General features: G+C 43.2%; 1 protein-coding gene across 3 annotated transcripts in view; it reads left to right on the forward strand.

Moving 5' to 3' along the window:
- Positions 1 to 20,720, forward strand: part of RRAGD (Ras related GTP binding D) — a 47,804-nt gene that overhangs the window by 15,259 nt on the left and 11,825 nt on the right. For all 3 annotated transcript variants that reach the window (XM_039467732.2, XM_010333792.3, XM_010333793.3), the window contains exons 2-5: positions 6,376 to 6,671; positions 15,310 to 15,509; positions 16,635 to 16,749; positions 18,836 to 18,978. In XM_039467732.2, coding sequence (XP_039323666.1) covers positions 6,376 to 6,671; positions 15,310 to 15,509; positions 16,635 to 16,749; positions 18,836 to 18,978 — 754 coding nt within the window. The remainder of the gene's footprint in view (positions 1 to 6,375; positions 6,672 to 15,309; positions 15,510 to 16,634; positions 16,750 to 18,835; positions 18,979 to 20,720) is intronic.

The following is a 20,720-nucleotide window of genomic DNA, read 5'->3' on the forward strand; positions in this document are numbered from 1 at the left end:
AATTTTAGCCATCTTAGTGGGTAATAATATCTCATTACAGTTTTGATTTACATTTTATAATGATTAATGATGTATTGAGTATCTTTTCATGTGCTTATTTACCTTCTATAAATCTTCTTGGGCAAGTTGTCTCTTCAAATCTTTTGCTTATTTCACTTTTAAAATTGGGTCAGCGGAGGCCGGGTGCAGTGACTCATGCCTGTAATCCCGGCACTTTGGGAGGCTGATGTGGGTGGATCACGAGGTCAGGAGTTTGAGACCAGCCTGACCAACATGGTGAAACCCTGTCTCTATTAAAAATACAAAAATTAACCAGGTGTGGTGGCGCACGCCTGAAATCCCATCTACTCTGGAGGCTGAGGCAGGAGAATCATGTGAACCCAGGAAGCGGAAGTTGCAGTGAGCCAAGATTGCCTCACTGCACTCCAGCCTGGATAACAGAGCAAGACTGTCTCAAAACAAAAAAACAAAAACAAACAAACAAAAAAAAAATTGGGTGGTTGGTTGAGTACAGTGGCTCACGACTGTAATCCCAGCACTTTGGGAGGCTGAGGTAGGTGTATCACTTGAGCCAGGACTTCAAGACCAACGTGGCAAAACCCCATCTCTACAAAAAATTAGCTGAGCCATGGTGAGTCACACCTGTAGTCCCAGCTCCTCCGGAGCCTGAGAGGTAGAAGTTGCAGTGAGCTATGACTGCGCCACTGCAGTCCAGCCTAGGCAACAGAGCGAGACCCTGTCTCAGTAAATAAATAAAATAAAATTGAGTCATTTGTTTTCTTATTAACGAGTTTTGAGAGTTTATATATTCTGCTTACAAGTCCCTTCCCAGATACATGATTTACAAATACTTTCTTCTAATATGTGTCTTGTCTTTATTACTTACCAATATCATTTGAAGTTTTTATTTTACTTTATTACTGTTTTTTTGAAAGTCGCCGCTATCTTAAGTCCCAACAAATTTTTCATTTTTGGATTTGTGTTTTTCTTCCTTTTTAACTTTTATTTTTTAAAGTTTAATGTGTATAGAAGTTTTATTTCAATAAAGTTCAATTTACCAATATTTAGGGGAGGGTGTCATATCTAAGAAATTTTTGCCTAATGCAAAATCATCTCTAGAAGTTTCATAGTTCTAGGTCTTACAGTTAGTACTATGATCAGTTGGGTGGAATTTACATTTAAGTTGTCATTTCTTTTCTCTCTCCTTTTTTTTTTAGAGAGAGTGTTGCTCCGTTGCCAGGCTGGAGTGCAGTGGTGCAATCTTGGCTCACTGCAGTGTCTGCCTACAGGGTTCAAGTGATTCTCCTGCCTCAGCCTTCCAAGTATCTGGCACCACAGGTGCATGCCACCACACCCAGCTAATTTTTATATTTTTGGTAGAGATGGGGTTTCAACATGTTGGTCAGGTGCATGCCACCACACCTGGCTAATTTATATATTTTTTTTGTAGAGATGGAGTTTTGACATGTTGCCCAGGCTGGTCTCGAAACTCCTGAGCTCAAGCAATCCACCTGCCGTGGCCTCCCAAAGTACTGGGATTACAGGTGTGAGCCACTGTACCTGGCAAATTCCAGAAAATTTTTATCACTCCAAAATAACTACATACCAGTTAACAGTCACTCTCTATTTTCCCTTCTCTCTAGCCACTGGCAACCACTAACTACTTTTTGTCTCTATGGATATGTCCATTATGAACATTTCATGTAAATGGAATCATATAATACGTAACATTTTGTATCTGTTCTTTCACTTAGCATTATATTTTCAGTGTTCATCCATACTGTAGCATGAATCAGTACTTTATTCCTTTTTTAATGACTGAATAATATTCCATTGTATATATTTTTTTGAGACAAGATTTTACTCTATCACCCAAACTGGAGTACAGTGGCGTGATCATGGCTTACTGCAGCCTCAAGCCACTGGGCTCAAGGGATCCTCCCACCTTTGTCTCCTGAATAGCTGGAATTACAGATGCATGCTGCTATACCCAGCTAATTTTTAAAGTTTTTGTAGAGATGCGGTCTTAATATGTTGCCCAGGCTGATCTTGAACTCCTGGCCTCAAGCAGCCCTCCTGCCTCAGCCTCCCAAAGTACTTGGATCATAGATATGAGCCACCATGCCCAGGCTATATTCCATTGTATTGATATACTTCATTCTATTCATTCATTCATGAGTTGATGGGTGTTGGGAAGTTTCTACTTTTTGGCTATTGTGAATAATACCACTGTGAACGTTTTTTGCATAAGTTTTTGCCTGGACATAATGTTTTCAATTTTTTAAAATTTTTTTTTAGTATATATATATATATATATATATATATATATATATATATATATATATTTTAAGATGGAGTATTACTCTGTTGCCCAGGCTGGAGTGCAATAGTGCTATCTCAGTTCACTGCAACCACCGCCTCCCAGGTTCAAGTGATTCTCCTGCGGTAGCCTCCCAAGTAGCTTGGATTATAGGTGCCCAACACCATGCCTGGTTAATTTTTTTTTTTTTTTTTTTTGAGACAGAGTTTCGCTCTTGTTACCCAGGCTGGAGTGCAATGGTGCGGTCTCGGCTCACTGCAACCTCCGCCTCCTGGGCTCAGGCAATTCTCCTGCCTCAGCCTCCTAAGTAGCTGGGATTACAGGCACGCGCCACCACGCCCAGCTAGTTTTTTGTATTTTTAGTAGAGACGGGGTTTCACCATGTTGACTAGGATGGTCTCGATCGACCTTGTGATCCACCCGCCTCGGCCTCCCAAAGTGCTGGGATTACAGGCTTGAGCCACCGCGCCCGGCCCTAATTTTTGTATTTTTAGTAGAGACAGGGTTTCACCATGTTGGCCAGGCTGGTCTCAAACTCCTAACCTCAAGTGAATTGCCCGCCTCGGCCCCCCAAAGTGCTAGGATTACAGGTGGGAGCCACCGTGCCCGGCCTATGTTTAATCTTTTGAGGAACTGCCAAACTGTTTTTCAAAGTGCAACATTTTGCATTCCCACCAGTGGCATATGAAGGTTCCAGTTTCTCTACATCTTCACTAACACTTGTTATTATCTATCATTTTGATTATAGCCATCCTAGTAGGTGTGAAGTGGCATCTCAGTGTGGTTTTTACTTGTACTTCTCTGACGGCTAAGGACATGGAACACCTTTTCTTTTTTTTTTTTTTTTTTTTTTTTTTTTTTGAGACGGAGTTTCGCTCTTGTTACCCAGGCTGGAGTGCAATGGCGCGATCTCGGCTCACCGCAACCTCCGCCTCCTGGGTTCAAGCAATTCTCCTGCCTCAGCCTCCTGAGTAGCTGGGATTACAGGCATGTGCCACCATGCCCAGCTAATTTTTTGTATTTTTAGTAGAGACGGGGTTTCACCGTGTATGGTCTCGATCTCTCGACCTCGTGATCCACCCGCCTCGGCCTCCCAAAGTGCTGGGATTACAGGCTTGAGCCACCGCGCCCGGCCAGGAACACCTTTTCATATGTTTATTGACCTTTAATGTTTCTTTGGAGAAATGTCTATTCACATCTTTTGCTCATTTTTTACTGGGTTGCCATTTATTATTAAATTATAAGTGTTTTTATATACTTCTGGATACTAGACTCTTATCACATGTATGATTTGCAAATGCTTTCTCCCATTCTATAGATTGTCTTTTCACTTTAAAAATTTTTGATGAAGTCTAGTTTATCTATTTTTTTCTGTAGCTGCTTGTGCTTTTACTGTCTTAGATAAGAAACCATTGCCTAATGCAAGGTCGCCAAGATTTACGCCTATGTTTCCTTCTTAGTTCATTTTAAGAGTTTCATAGTTTTAGCTCTCCAATTTAGATGTTTGATCCATTTGAGTTAAATTTTGCATATGTATAGAATTTTTTGTATGACATAAGGGTCTAACTCCATTCTTTGTGTGGATATCCAGTTGGCCCAGCACCATTTGCTGAATGAATCTTAGTTTTTTTTTTTTTTTTTGAGACGGAGTTTCACTCTTGTTACCCAGGCTGGAGTGCAGTGGCGCGATCTCGGCTCACCGCAACCTCCGCCTCCTGGGCTCAGGCAATTCTCCTGCCTCAGCCTCCTAAGTAGCTGGGATTACAGGCACGTGCCACCACGCCCAGCTAGTTTTTTGTATTTTTAGTAGAGACGGGGTTTCACTATGTTGACCAGGATGGTCTCGATCTCTCGACCTCGTGATCCACCTGCCTCGGCCTCCCAAAGTGCTGGGATTACAGGCTTGAGCCACCGCGCCCGGCGGAATCTTAGTTTTAATAATTATTTTAGGTCCTTGATCTCACTCATTGTAACAGCCCTATATTTTCATTATCAAGTCCATTTTATAGATTTTGAAATTGAGTCTCTAAAGCTAAGTATCTTTTTCAAGGTCTGAGAGCTTAAACCCCAAGTCTTGCTGACTTCAGAGCCTTAACACTTAACCACTGATCTGTACTTCCTTTACATCTGTGAAATGTACATGCTCTTGGTCAATTAGGAATGCTGCTTAGCAATTAAGTGGTTTTCTAGGACTGAAGAACATTGTGGAATTAATACTATATATTTCAAGAGCAGAGAAAAGAGAGAACCCTGCAGGGTTTGGGGCTGTTACAACAATTACTACTTTTATCAAGTAGTGCCTAATCCCTCCAGGACCCTTAGCAGAGGATTTCAAGATTGATTTTTGTTACCAGGGACTGCTGTAGTGCTGGCCTCTAGGACTTTCTGTGAGGATAAGAATGTTCTGTGTCAGGGATTCCCAAACCTTGGGCCACAGACCCACACCAGTCTGTGTTCCGTTAGGAACTGGGCCACATGGCAGGAGGGGAGCGGTGGGCGAGCAAGCAAAGCTTCATCTGTGTTTACAGGCACTTCCCGTTGCTCTCATTACTGCCTGAGCTCCGCCTCCCGTCAGATCAGCCATGGCATTAGATTCTCACAGGAGTGCAAACCCTACTGTGAACTACACATGTGAGGGATCTAGGTTGTGCGCTCCTTATGAGAATCTAAAGCCTGATGACCTGTCACTGTCACCCCCACATGGGACTGTCTAGTTGGAGGAAAACAAGCCTAAGGCTCCCATTCATTCTACGTTACGGTGACTTGCAGAGTTACTTCATTATATAGGACAATGTAATAATAATAAAGTTCGTAATAAATGTAATGCACTCGAATCATCCTGAAACCACTGCCGCCACTCCACTGGTCCCTGGAAAAATTGTTTTCCATGTAACTAGTCCTGAGTACCCAAAGGTTGGGGTCTACTGCTCTATGTCTGTGCTATCCAATACATTAGCCACTTGCCAGAAGTGGCATTCACATTGTTATGTGCCCCTCACCACCAGCCACGTCCAGAGCTTTCTCACATTCCCTCACCTGAAACTAAACAAGAACTCCCTATTCCTCTCTTCCTCCAGCTCCTGGAAACCACTATCCAACATTCTGTGTCTATGAATTTGACTTCTCTAGAAACCTCATAGGAGGAGGATTTGAATTTCTTTTTTTTTTTTTTTTTTTTTTGAGACGGAGTTTCGCTCTTGTTGCCCAGGCTGGAGTGCAATGGCGCGATCTCGGCTCACGGCAACCTCCGCCTCCTGGGTTCAGGCAATTCTCCTGCCTCAGCCTCCCGAGTAGCTGGGATTACAGGCACGCACCACCATGCCCAGCTAATTTTTTTGTATTTTTAGTAGAGACGGGGTTTCACCATGTTGACCAGGATGGTCTCGATCTCTCGACCTCGTGATCCACCCGCCTCGGCCTCCCAAAGTGCTGGGATTACAAGCTTGAGCCACCGCGCCCGGCCGGATTTGAATTTCTAATTTTAATTATTTTTAATTTAAGTACTGTATTTGGCTAGTAGCTACCTTACTGGATGGGGGTCCCAAGCCAGGGTGGGCCTGAGAGATGTCCTCCTCTCACAGACTTGGCATCTGCTGTGTAACACAGTCCAAACCTGCAACATCTAGTCCAGGGCCCGTTTTCCAGGCCTTCACGGCTTGGGAGAGCGCTAGCCAGAGGAGGGTGACAGAGGCATAACTCACATCAACAAGCATCTCTTTAGTGATGACTTCTCAGAGAACGATATGGCTCCTGAATGCTCAGATCTGGATTCTTTCCACAGACAGTGTGTTCCAGGAAATCTCTCTCTTTGCACTCGGAGTCCCTGCTTGTGATGTGACATTATATTGGTGTCTGGCTCCCAGGACTGTGTGAGAAGTAGGAAGACTGCATTGTTGAGCTGTCCCCTCAGTGAGTGGAGGGTTGCAGTTAGTACTGTCTTTGGAGGAGTAGCATCATCTGTGAATCATAAATCACATTTGAGGTGGAAGTGAAACTCCTCTAATTAACCGCTGTGAAAGCGTCTCACCCTCATTCTCATTTTGTGGTTTCTCCAGTTCTGGACTTCAGCGACCCCTTCAGCACTGAGGTGAAGCCGAGAATCCTGCTCATGGGCCTGAGAAGAAGCGGCAAGTCGTCTATTCAGAAAGTTGTCTTTCACAAAATGTCTCCCAACGAAACCCTGTTCTTGGAGAGCACTAACAAGATATGCCGGGAAGATGTTTCCAACAGCTCCTTTGTCAATTTTCAGATTTGGGACTTCCCAGGACAGATCGACTTTTTTGACCCTACGTTTGACTATGAGATGATCTTCCGGGGGACAGGAGCACTGATATTTGTCATTGACTCCCAGGTAAATCTCAGTCTCGGGGCTATGATGTCCCAGCCAGTCCCCTCCATGCCACCCCATGTTTTTGGTTTGGTTTTTAAAGTCTGGAATAGGCCTATCTGCCAAACATGTGTTTCTTGGTCAGGGCTCTGAGACTTTGCAAAAGAAAAAGGGCTTCAGCCTTGACTAACAGTCAACCCACTGAGCATTAGGGAAGCATTGGTACTTCAGCAAATCATAGACCTAGGAAACCCCACCGATGGAGGGGCCCATTCAGGCCAAACATGTCATCCCCACTATGGTGCCCTTGGTCAGCATCTATGAAAGATTACAGGTTCTCTGCAATGAAAACATGTATATAAGTTTACATTTTAAACTCTTTATTTTTTCCTATGAAGTTCTAGGTGTGAAAATTATTTTGCTTAAGACAATTTTATTTTGCTTATTGCTTAAGACAATATAATTATATATTTCATAATTATTAAATATAAAAAGTAAAATTTGAGATAAAGAGCTCTCTTAAAAAGATGGATATTTGATATTTTGTCCACTTGATGGATCCATGCTTGAATAAGACAATATTTGGCATGAGTTCTATTTTTTTATATAGTTATAAGCACCGAAAAACTGTTCACATAAGTAGGTGGATATGAGGTGAGTTTTGTTCCAGCATTCGTCCAGCTACTTAGATTCCTTCCAAGTTACATCCCCTAAATTACCCAGGTTTCCATCACGAAAAATTATTTTTAGTAGCTTGTCAACAGGCTTTCAGAGTAGGTTCTCCTTCCACTTTGTTAGAAGCAAAGAATTGGAAACCCGTTGGCTGGTGAAGAGCCCTATTCCCAGTCACAAGCCATTCCCTTTATCATGTTCTCTTTTCCAGCATTCCACACTGGCTCCTTGGCACCCTGGATTTTTTAATACTCTGGGGCTTTTCTACTGTCGTTGGGGTAAAGGGGAGGAGGCAAAGGGAGACAGTAGGACCACAGGTCCGTGTCAGGCAGATACATTTTAGGAAGGAGATGTGCAGCAGGATAGGGGCATTGGTGCTTTCCAAACTATCCATGTTTGGGGCTCTTAGAAAGTGCCCAGGACACGTGGACCAGCCTGAAGGCTCCCCAAGGGCTCCCTTTTGCAGCTGGGGGGGAAATAAATGGCATCAGCCCTTCTCAGCATGTGCTGAACCAACTCTGAGTTTCAGGTTTTGCCATTTCACTGGAACTGTGGACCCACAGTGAGACAGGTTGGCCAGCTGCGGGTGTGCATCACCTGGCTAAGCACACCTGGCCCTTCTAGGTAGGGCTGCGGTGTTACAAAGACTATTCCTGATAATATCGTTCTGAGCCCGTGCTAGAGAGCCATCCTCTGAGTAGACTCCCCTTGCCCGAGAGGATCATACGTTCATTCAGGAGCTAGGTGCCTGTTTAATATAATAACAAAAGTTTCAACTAAGCTTCTCAGTCCCAAGCGGCTGCATTGTGTTCTTGTATGGCTGTGGGAGCATGGCCATATGGTTAAAGGGGTTCTTTCCTTCCTTTTTGGTAGGGGTATGGAGGAGGGAGACTTCAAATCCAGTGTCTGATCTGTGATCACCAGTTTACTCTCTTCCTGTAGGCCCCACAGAAACGCGTGTGTTAACCTACACCATGTCCAGGGCCTGCTGTCAGCAGCTGCTTTCCTGACTGTCCCACTTGTACTGACCTGTTTTCTGGACCATCTGTGGTCTTGGCAGTATCCCCTGCCTTACTGTCTCAGGTCTGCCAGTACCATAAATTAGGGAGCTGAGAGCCTGAGGGGAGTGGAGGGGGTGTGTGCACGCTGCTGTAGGGAAGGGGAGGCTCCGGGGATGTCATGCTCATCTGTCTCTTCTCAGCTCCATTTTTCTCCCTAAGTCACGCAGCAGCCGTTTCTGTAGTTGTTGAACTGGGTAGCTGTAGTAGTCCTTACCCATGGGTGAGTAGATTTCCAACCAGATGACTCATCATTACAAGACAATGGGTTAGTAAGTACTTACTTAAATACCATGTTGTGCTTACACAGCAATTCGCATTTATGGGAATTCAGATTTCCAGTGTAATCTATTTTAGGTGTTTATAAGCTGGCTATAATATGGCTAAAATAGATATATCTGCCTATTTTTAAATTAAAAGCAGCAGACCTTCAGTTCAGGTTGGTAAATGTGTTTTTTATTTTAATTTGTTTCTCGAGGTTTTTTTTTTTTTTTCTCAGACGAGGTCTCACTATGTTGCCCAGGATAGAGCGCAGTGGCTATTCACAAGTGTGATTTTAACACAGCCTCAAACTCCTGGGCTCAAGTGATCCTCCTGTTTCAACCTCCCAGGTAGCTGGGACGACAGATGCATGCTACTATGCTTGGCTTTTCTCTTGGGTGTTTGTTTTTGTTTTTCTTTTTGTTTTAAGCTGTGGGGCAGAGAAAGATATAGGAATGTTTGAGTTCATTTTCTAAAATTATACTTTTTAAAAAGAGTAAGAGGCTGGACACAGTGGCTTATGTCTGTAATCCCAACACTTTGGGAGGCTAAGGCAGGAGGATCACTTGAGCCCAGGAGTTTGAGGCTGCAGTGAGCTATGATTCTGTCACTGCACTTTAGCTTGGGTGACAGAGCAAGAACCTATGTCAAAAAAAGAAAAAAAGCCGGGCGCGGTGGCTCAAGCCTGTAATCCCAGCACTTTGGGAGGCCGAGGCGGGTGGATCACAAGGTTGAGAGATCGAGACCATCCTGGTCAACATGGTGAAACCCCGTCTCTACTAAAAATACAAAAAAATTAGCTGGGCATGGTGGTGCGTGCCTGTAATCCCAGCTACTCAGGAGGCTGGGGCAGGAGAATTGCTTGAACCCAGGATGCGGAGGTTGCGGTGAGCCGAGACGCGCCATTGCACTCCAGCCTGGGTAACAAGAGCGAAACCCTGTCTCAAAAAAAAAAAAAAAAAAAAAAAACACACACACACACATAAAAATAAAGAGTAGGAAAAACATTGTTGAATGTGGTAATTTATTTAAAATAAGGAATAATTAAATAAGAAGTTTCAAAACCTAATATACTTTTCTGTTGGAAGCAGAGTGTAAAAATCATGTTTGCAGGAATCTTTTTTTTTTTTTTTTTTTTTTTTTGGAGACAGAGTTTCGCTCTTGTTACCCAGGCTGGAGTGCAATGGTGCGATCTCGGCTCACCGCAACCTCCGCCTCCTGGGTTCAAGCAATTCTCCTGCCTCAGCCTCCTGAGTAGCTGGGATTACAGGCACGTGCCACCATGCCCAGCTAATTTTTTGTATTTTTAGTAGAGACAGGGTTTCACCATGTTGACCAGGATGGTCTCGATCTCTCGACCTCGTGATCCACCCGCCTCGGCCTCCCAAAGTGCTCGGATTATAGGCTTGAGCCACCGCGCCCGGCCCTAAATAAACACAACAGTCTTTTATTATTATTATTTTTTTTATAGAGACAGGGTTTCACCATGTTGACCAGGCTGGTCTTGAACTTCTGACCTCGTGATCCACCCGCCTCGGCCTCCCAAAGTGCTGTGATTACAGGTGTGTTCCACTGCACCTGGCCTGTTTGCAGGAATCTTTTTTTTTTTTTTTTTTTGAGACAGAGTTTCGCTCTTGTTACCCAGGCTGGAGTGCAATGGCGCGATCTCGGCTCACCGCAACCTCCGCCTCCTGGGTTCAGGCAATTCTCCTGCCTCAGCCTCCTGAGTAGCTGGGATTACAGACATGCACCACCATGCCCAGCTAATTTTTTTTTGTATTTTTAGTAGAGACGGGGTTTCACCATGTTGACCAGGATGGTCTCGATCTCTTGACCTCGTGATCCACCCGCCCAGGCCTCCCAAAGTGCTGGGATTACAGGCTTGAGCCACCGCGCCCGGCCCTCTGTTTGCAGGAGTCTTAATGGGATGTGATTAGAAGCACTGACAGGAAAATCAAAACTTTAGGGAAGTGTCTCTGCAGCACTTGAGTGTCCTTTCCTTTATTTCTAAGCAGTGCTATTTTGGTCTCACACCTCATATTTTTTTGTTTGTAAATTCCTCACAATCACAGGATTGCCAGATAAACATATCCCCAGGGAGAAAATGTGTCCTCACAGAGTGTCATGAAATAAAGAAGAATGAAAGCAAGAGTGGTTCCCATGATCTGTGGTGACACCCCAGCCCTGCTCTGCAGCCTACAGAATGCACCATTTCTCCTGAAGCCATTGCACATGTGCGTGTGGATCCAAAAGAGAGTTTCTTCTTAACCTGTGCTGGTGCTTGTGACCTTCCCATAATTCCCAGATCTAGTTTCAGAGTAGAAGCTACGCAGTGTATTTCACCTTAATTTCTGTTTGTCATAGGAAGTAATAAACAATGGGAAAAATCACCTGCAGTTCCTCTGCTCTAACCAATCAAGTATTTTCTTCTTCTTTTTTTTTTTTTTTTTTTTTGAGATGGAGTTTCGCTCTCATTACCCAGGCTGGAGTGCAATGGCACAATCTTGGCTTACCGCAACCTCCGCCTCCTGGGTTCAGGCAATTCTCCTGCCTCAGCCTCCTGAGTAGTTGGGATTACAGGCACGCACCACCATGCCCAGCTGATTTTTTTGTACTTTTAGTAGAGACGGGGTTTCACCATGTTGACCAGGATGGTCTCGATCTGTTGACCTCGTGATCCACCTGCCTCGGCCTCCCAAAGTGCTGGGATTACAGGCTTGAGCCACCGCGCCTGGCGTATTTTCTTCTTTTTAGTCCCTGTAGCTACATGCTGCTTTATCAGTTAGCTGGTAATCAGACCCATTTTGTATGCTTGGCAGGGAGGTTAGAGTAGCAATTTCCAATCTTTGGAGATGTGATTTTCTGTTGACATTGGGTAGTTTTACTCACAGAGATGTTCCTTTAACTCTCCCCCTTAAAGACGGCAATAACACTTTTCATGAGGTATAATTTACACACAATAAAATGCACTCATTTTAAGTGCACAGTTCAATGGGTTTGACAAATGTGTACACCATATAACCACCTCTCATTAAAGATACGGAGTATTTCCCCCACCCCAAAGGTTCCCTTGTGTGCTTTCTCAAGTGGTCCCCTGAAACATTCAGCCCCAGGCAACCACCGAAGTGCTTTCTGACACTTCAGTTTGCCTTTTCTAGAATTTCATCTGTGTGGGACCTACAGTAATACCTTTAATTTTTAATGCTTAATCTGCTGACCCAGTGCCTGACATCCACCTTTCATTTAATTTTTTAGAGACAGGCTCTCTCTCTGTTACCCAGGCTGGAGTGCAGTGGCAGATCTTAGCTCACTGTAACCTCAAATTCCTGGGCTCAAGGAATTCTGCCTCTGTCTTCGAGTAGCTGAGACTACAGGTGTGCACCACCAAGCCTGGTTTTATCTATCTATCTATCTATCTATCTATCTATCTATCTATCTATCTATCTATCTTAGGCTTTAGAGATGGGGGTCTCGCTGTGTTGTCCAGGCTGGTCTTGAAATCAAGCAGTCCTCTCCAGTAGGTGGGATTATAGGTGCAAGCCACTGATCCTGGCTTTTTTTTTTTTTATTCTAAACAACTCTTTAGATATCCGACTCCTGTGGGTAGGTAACACCCACCATGGGCACCAAGGAAGGAGAACTGCCCAGACCCCAGGCACAACTAGTGCCTGAAGAATATCTTAGTTTATAGTGTTATTGCTCAGCTGTTTCCTTTATATAATCCTTCATATATAATCATATATTATTTTATAGAATTAGTGCTTGAAGTGTAACTTACTGCTTACATATATCTAGCATACTTAGTTCTATATAATCTTTCCATATAATCATATAGGTATTATAGTCGGAGCTGTACTGACACATTTAGTGCTGATTTATATAATCCTTCTATATAACCATATAGTAGTTTGTAATAGGAGAAATGCCTAGAGCAGTCACAGAACAGAAGCAGTACATGGGAAAACAGCCAGATCAGGACGAGAACCAAAGATCCAGACGGTGGCGTCCCTGCCTGAAAGGGCATATTCTGTATGGCAGATTTGGAACAAGTGCCTTTCCTCCTGATAAAGGAATTGTAGTACCTTGCATCCAGTTCCTATGGAAAGTAGGCCTCAGGCCTGAGATCCTGGAAGTAACCAAGGGAGAAGAAGAAACTCTCTGGTGTGACCAGTTGTACACCCTGTCAGTCTTTTCTCTCTTCTGAGCTAGCTCAAAGAATCCTCCCATAAATATCTTAAGAGCACAAGTCTATCAGCTCCCACTGCATTAAGCTTACAGTATCCTTCTGTAAGAAATCCTTTGAAGTCTCCAGCCCCCAGATAAGAAGTGTTACGCACAACACCCATTGCACACAGCCCACCTCCTTGCCTTGGTGACCTAATGGGGGTGGATCCCTTTTCTGTACACGACCCTCTACTACTGCGCACGGCACAGCCCCCTGCTGTGCACGGCCCGCCTCTCTGCCCAGGTGACATAATGGGGTGGTCCCCTCGCTTGTAACTCACGTGATTATGTATGCCCTATTACTAAGCCTATAGATGATGATCTCACTCATGACCCTGCCCCCTGCTTGTACCTAATAAAATACAGATGCTCTTGGGCATTTGGGGGGGCGCCGCTGATCTCTGCTCACAGGTAGTGTGGCCCCCTGAGTCCAGATGCTCTTCACCAGTTCTTCAGTGTCCTGTCTCTTTACCTCTTGGATCCTGCACCTCAACACAGCACAGGGGACACCCCACGACCCAGTGGGTCCTCCACAGCCCTACATCTGGCACCCAACGTGTGGGTGCCCTACAGACTCCTTTTGCTGTTTTTTCCTTTTTTTTTTTTTTTTTTTTTCTTGAGACGGAGTTTCACTCTTGTTACCCAGACTGGAGTGCAATGGCGCGATCTTGGCTCACCGCAACCTCCACCTCCTGGGTTCAGGCAATTCTCCTGCCTCAGCCTCCTGAGTAGCTGGGATTACAGGCGTGTGCCACTATGCCCAGCTAATGTTTGTATTTTTAGTAGAGACAGGGTTTCACCATGTTGACCAGGATGGTCTCGATCTCTCGACCTCGTGATCCACCCGCCTCGGCCTCCCAAAGTGCTGGGATTATAGGCATGAGCCACCACGACCGGCCTGTTTTTTCCTCTTTATAGTTTCCTATTTGTATAATTAATATTTGACATATCTAGAGAGTAGGGATATATTTTTGTTGATGTTTGGAGCATGGAAGAATGCCAGAAAACATCCCCAATTATATTGGCTTTCTGTATTTTTCAGGTTTGGAGTCATAATTGGGGGGAAAAGGCATTTAGATTCTGTCCTACAGAGCTCTTTCCTTTTTTTTTTTTTTTTTTTTGGCATAAAAACAAGACCTTTTTCACACCCTTAAATTGACAATAAATAAGAGATCCGACAACACCAATTGCTGGTGAGGGTCTGAAGCATCAGATGCTATTACTCCCTTCCAGGTACATACAGTCAAGGCACTCCTACCCACGACCCAACAAGTCACCCTTCAGAGTAAGCCAATGAGACTGTACATATATCATTATAATTACATATACATGAAAATATTTACAGTGCCCATCAGCAGGCAAATATATGATAAATTATAGACCATCCATAAAAGGAAGTTTTATAGAGCCATTAAAAGGAACTACTGCACTATAGTTAATGTACTATATAACATTCAACATAGATGAATCTCACTGACATAGTGTTAAATGAAAAAGACAAATTATCCATACAACTTAATATTTCTTTCCATTTTTAAACAGTGTAAATGAATTCTGTGTGATGTTTGGGGCTGTCTGTGTCTGTACTAATGTATACATGAGTGAGAATAAATACTAACCTTGGGATGGTGGTTGTGTCTAGAGGATGAGTGGGTAGAGGGATGGCATGGGTTGGGAGGATGAGGAGAAACACAGAGGGCTTTCATGTAAATGTTTTCGTTTTTCAACAGAGATGAATACACAGATGTTCATTATATAGGCATGGGAAGAAAAAAAATTAGTATTGTGTTGTTTGGGGCAATTACCCTAGACCAGGGGCTTTTTCTGTAAAGGGCCAGATGGCAAACATTTTTAGCTTTGTAGACTGTGCTGTCTCTGAGGACTTTCTCTACAGTAAACTTACTGAACTCTGCCATTGTAGCACAAAGGCTGCCTTAGGCAATATGAAAGCAAATACGTTCCAATACAACTTACTTTTAAGAAACAGGCACGGGGTCTGTGGACTGTGGTCTGCTGAATTCTGCACTAAACCAGCTCTTCAGCTCCTTCGCCATCTGCCCAGTGGCCCGTGTCATGCCTCTTTCTCTAATTATTCATTACAGTTCACCAAAGACTGGAAAATCTGGGAGAAACAGTATTCCAGGGAAGGTCTTATGTGGAGTGGGGTTTCTCTTCCTGAAACCACAACTCTGATCTTTATGACTGTCATCAACCTCTGTCGTAACTACGTAACTAACTGCATTTTTTTAGCCGTCCTTTTTCCTCTCTTTGTTAACAGAACTTAAGTTTTCCCTCTTGAATTCTAAGAAGCCAGCTTGTTGAGGAGAGCCTTTGCAACATATTTCGGGGGGTTGTAGCCACATGGTTTCCAGGTGAAGACTGTGTGTGCGGGGCGGGGCTCAGGAAGCAAAGGGGCCTTCTTTCACAGGTGTTGCCTTTGGTCCTAGGACGATTACATGGAAGCCCTGGCCAGGCTTCACCTCACGGTGACCAGGGCCTACAAAGTGAATACCGACATCAACTTCGAGGTGTTTATTCATAAAGTGGATGGTCTGTCAGATGACCACAAAATTGAAACCCAAAGAGATATTCACCAGAGGGCAAACGATGACCTTGCAGATGCTGGATTAGAAAAAATTCACCTCAGGTGAGACCAGAAACCCCTTGAGGATCCCAATAAAGGATGGAAAAAAGCAAGTTTGGGGTTTGGAGTCGGCATGACTGGCTTGGCATGGGCAGTAATTTACCTTCTTTACTCTGTTCTGTGCTGTAGACATTGGGATAGGATTTGGGGAAAACAAGCTTTGCACGTGCTAATGCTAATCTTTAGTGAATGTGGTGGTTTTTTGTTGTTCTAACAAATGGTCAAAGCTAAGGTTCTCCCCTCACATGAAAAACACATTATAGAAAACCCATGAATATAATTCTAGTAGTTAGTCGATGCTAAAGTTTACAGTTCTTGATAAAGATATTATCTGTAACACCTATAATCTCAGCACTTTGGGAGGCCAAGGCGGGTAGATCACAAGGTCAAGAGATCAAGACCATCCTGGTCAACGTGGTGAAACCCCGTCTCTACTAAAAATACAAAACTAGCTGGGCATGGTGGTGCATGTCTGTAATCCCAGCTACTCGGGAGGCTGAGGCAGGAGAATTGCTTGAACCCAGGAGGCAGAGGTTGTGGTGAGCCAAGATCGTGTCATTGCACTCCAGCCTGGGTAGAAAGAATGAAACTCCATCTCAAAAAAAAAAAAAAAAAAAAAAAAAAAAAAAAAAAAAGATATTATCTGTAATTATAAGTAAAGGAGTCCTCTGAAAATCCAAGTAGGAATACTCACAAAGGAAAACAACATCTCCATCCTTTTTTTTGTGGGTGGTATATGTATTATTCATTTTGTAAATTGGATAAATGGAAAAAAAATAGTTGCTTCAATATCAAGAATATAAGTTACTAATGGGGCAACCTAAGAGGCTTGTGTAAAAATGATCTGGCCTGGATTGTCTTGCAGAATGTAAGAAAGCTGGGATGGACACAGATTGCTGCAGTTTTAAGCTTGCCTGTTGGCAGATGGGAATAGACACAGCTCAGGCTTTTTGGGAGGTGGGGAGGAATGGCTTGTTTTTGACCGAGGTCACTGTGAATTCTGAAGGGGCTGGACTGTATGTTAGGACGATAGATACAGAAGGCAGATTACTGGTGCACTGACATAACCTAAGCAGTCTATTCCTCATTCAAAGGGAAAACATGATGAAATACTGTTTCCTCTTTCAGCTTTTATCTGACAAGCATTTATGATCATTCGATATTTGAAGCTTTTAGCAAAGTGGTTCAGAAACTGATTCCACAACTCCCAACTCTGGAGAATTTGCTGAACATCTTTATCTCAGTAAGTAAATAATATACTCCTGTTTGAGTCACTTGTAGAATATGAAAATAACATTGCAAGAGTGAAAAAGCTCTTATTTCTGATTGTTCCTATAGCATTCCAAGGTCAATTAAGTATTACTTTTAAAGATTACTCCTATGTGTTGTTTTAGATCCTTTAAAATTTAACTCCCTGCCCAGCTTGGTGGCTCACGCCTATAGTCCCAACACTTTGGAAGTTTGAGGCAGTATGATGGCTTGAGGCTGTGAGTTGGGGACCAGCCTGGGTAACAGAGTGAGATCCTGTCTCTATAAAAAATGTGAAAACTAACCAGGTATGGTAGCACATACCTGTAGTCCCAGCTACTCAGGAGGCTGTGGTGCAAGGTATATCACAGGAGTTTGAGGCTGAAGTGAGCCATGATTGTACCACTGCACTCCAGCTTGGGCCATCAGAGCAAGAACTTGTCTCTAAAAATAAAAATAAACTACTCAAATGGATTCCTGCACTTCACTGGTATAATTGGAGTGTTTATTCAAGTTGTAGGCAATCATTCAATATTAATAGAGCCCACCAGAGGTACGGAACATAAAACTTGGCTTTAGTGATAAGATGCATACTGTTGAATAGCTTTTTATTTTAAATTTTAAATTTTTATTTTTTTTGAGACGGATTTTTGTTCTTGTTACCCAGGCTGGAGTGCAATGGCACGATCTTGGCCCACCGCAACCTCTGCCTCCTGGGTTCAGGCAATTCTCCTGCCTCAGCCTCCTGAGTAGCTGGGATTACAGGCACGAGCCACCATGCCCAGCTAATTTTTTTGTATTTTTAGTAGAGACAGGGTTTCACGATGTTGACCAGAATGGTCTCGATCTCTTGACCTCGTGATCTACCCGCCTCGGCCTCCCAAAGTGCTGGGATTACAGGCGTCAGCCACCGTGCCTGGCCTGGATAGCTTTTTATAAGTTTAACATGCTAGGGCCGGGCGCAGTGGCTCAAGCCTGTAATCCCAGCACTTTGGGAGGCCAAGGCAGGTGGATCATGAGGTCAAGAGATCGAGACCATCCTGGTCAACATGGTGAAACCCCGTCTCTACTAAAAATACAAAAAATTAGCTGGGCATGGCGGCGCGTGCCTGTAATCCCAGCCACTCAGGAGGCTGAGGCAGGAGAATTGCCTGAACCCAGGAGGCGGAGGTTGCGGTGAGCCGAGATCGCGCCATTGCACTCCAGCCTGGGTAACAAGAGCGAAACTCCCGTCTCAAAAACAAAACAAAACAAAACAAACAAACAAAAAAAAACATGCTATGAATGATGTGCCGAATGAACCCTAGGCACTACCAGCTCCAGGTAGGCTCTACCAAGTTGAATTGAGGTAGACCTGTTGGCTGTACTCACATTTACTCTGTCATTACATAATTTTGAGTGTGTTTGTTTAGCGCTTCTAAACTTATTTTTAAATTTACAGTCAATAAAAGTATTTTTACTTGGCCTTTTCCTAACTGCAGGTGTACATCTCTAAGAGTTAGGAAATACTGCCCAATTTGGTTACCTAAAATAAATAATTTGTGATAATTCTAACTCTCTTTTTCTTTCTTTTTTTTTTTTTGAGACAGAGTTTCACTCTTGTTGCCCAGGCTGGAGTGCAGTGGTGTGATCTTGGCTCACTGCAACCTCCACCTCCTGGGTTCAAGTGATTTTCCTGGCTCAGACTCCTGAGTAGCTGGGATTACAGGCGTGCACCACCATGCCCAGCTAATTTAGTATTTTTAGTAGAAACAGGGTTTTTCCATGTTGGTCAGGCTGGTCTCAAACTCCCGATCTCAGGTGGTCCACCTGCCTTGGCCTCCCAAAGTGCTGGGATGACAGATGTAAGCCACCATGCCTGGCCTCTACTTTTTATTTCTTGTGTAAGTCCAGTATAAAGAAGTTTATGACAGTGAAGTTTAAATTGTAATAAAATGGTACAATTAAAATTTTTAGTAACTTAATTTTTGCTCATTTGTATTTTACATTGAGAGTGGCATTCAATTTTGTGTAGTGATGACATGCTCTGAAATTGGCTGTTGCTTTAAGGCAGTATTTTTTGTTTTTTTTTTTAATTTCAGAATTCTGGAATTGAAAAGGCTTTTCTATTTGATGTAGTCAGTAAAATTTATATTGCAACTGATAGTACTCCAGTGGATATGCAAACCTATGAGCTCTGCTGTGATATGATAGATGTTGTTATTGACATCTCTTGTATTTATGGGTAAGTACAACATGCTTAAAGGCCACAATCAAGCCATCCTTCTTTCATAACCTTTGAGGCATTTTGGATTTACAATTACTTACTTGACTGTAGTATCTTTGTCTTAAATGACTGAAATCTTTAAATAAATATATCATTTAGCATGCAGTGACAGTTATTGAGCAAATGCCAGGATTATGCTAATAATCTTATTGCATGTATTGCATCCTTTATATTATTTTTTTAGTGATGGGGTGTCCCTGTGTTGTCCAGGATAGATCACTCCTGGGCTCAAATGATCCTCCCACCTCAGCCTCTTGAGCAGCTGGGATTATAGGGATGAGCCACTGTGCCCAGTTTATCATTTAATTCTCAATTCCATGTGGCAGGAATTACATTCAACCCTTGAACAACACAGGGGTTAGGGGTACTAATCCTTTGAACCGTCAAAAAGCCACATATAATTTTTTACCCCCCAGCTTAGCTATTAACACCAGCAGTCTACTGTTGATGGGAAGCCTTACCGATAACATAAACAGTTGATTAACACATATTTTATATGTTTTATGTATTATGTACTGTATTCTTAAAATAAAGTGAGAGAAGAAAATATATTAAGAAAATTATAAGAAAGCATATAGACCGGCCGTGATCGCTTATACCTAGCACTTTGGGAGGCTGAGGTGGGTGGATTATCTGAACTCAGGAGTTTGAGACCAGCCTGGGTAACACAGCGAAGTCCTGTCTCTACTAAAATACAAAAAATTAGCCAGGTATGGCAGTGTGCACCTGTAGTCCCAGCTACTCGAGAGGCTGAGGCAGGAGAATCACTTGAACTCAGGAGGTGGAGGTTGCAGTGAGCTGAGATCTGCCACTGCACTCCAGCCTGGGCAACAGAGCAAGACTGTCTCCTTTAAAAAAAAAAAAAAAAAAAAAAAAAAAAAAAAAGAATATATTTACTATTCATTAAATGGAAGTGGGTGATCATAAAGGTCTTCACCCTCATTGTCTTCACATTGAGTAGTAGGCTAAGGAGAAGAAAGAGAAGGGCTTGATTTTGCTGTCTTAGGAGTGGCAGAAGCAGAAGAAAATCCATGTAGAAGTGGACCCAGGCAGTTCAAATCTGTATTGTTCAAAGTCAGCTGTTCTGGATTCACTTTACAGATGAAAAAACGGAGGTTCAGAGTGGTTATATATCTCACTTTTGCTCACACTATCAGTAAGGATTGGAACTAGAATTTGAACTCAGATCTGATTCCTGATCCCCTTCTGAAAAAAATCTTTTAACATATCATTCTTAGAAAATAGAGCTTTCTATACACTTAATATAAAATAAACAAGGAGAGAGGAAAATGGATTGTTACTTGAGGTAGAAACAATTCTACATAATTATAAATGTGCTGAACAGGTGGTATACAGACTGACTGGGTGTGAACTAGCTGTTCATCTTATTAAGATGTCAAGGCATTGCTGTCTCTATTGTCTCTGACATCCTCAACTAACTGATGAGGTAAAGCTTTTGCTTATCTTCCTCTTTACTCATTGCCTGTGACCTGCCTTACCCAGCTTGACACTCTGCCTCCTTTGTCAGCTTTTGTGAGTCTCGTCTCCATTTCTCCCTTCCATTGCTTAAAAATCCTTTGCCCGGCCGGGCGCGGTGGCTCAAGCCTGTAATCCCAGCACTTTGGGAGGCCAGGGCGGGTGGATCACGAGGTCAAGAGATCGAGACCATCCTGGTCAACATGGTGAAACCCTGTCTCTAC

This window comes from Saimiri boliviensis, chromosome 4, assembly GCF_048565385.1.
Source record: "Saimiri boliviensis isolate mSaiBol1 chromosome 4, mSaiBol1.pri, whole genome shotgun sequence".
Taxonomy (NCBI): Eukaryota; Metazoa; Chordata; class Mammalia; order Primates; family Cebidae; genus Saimiri; species Saimiri boliviensis.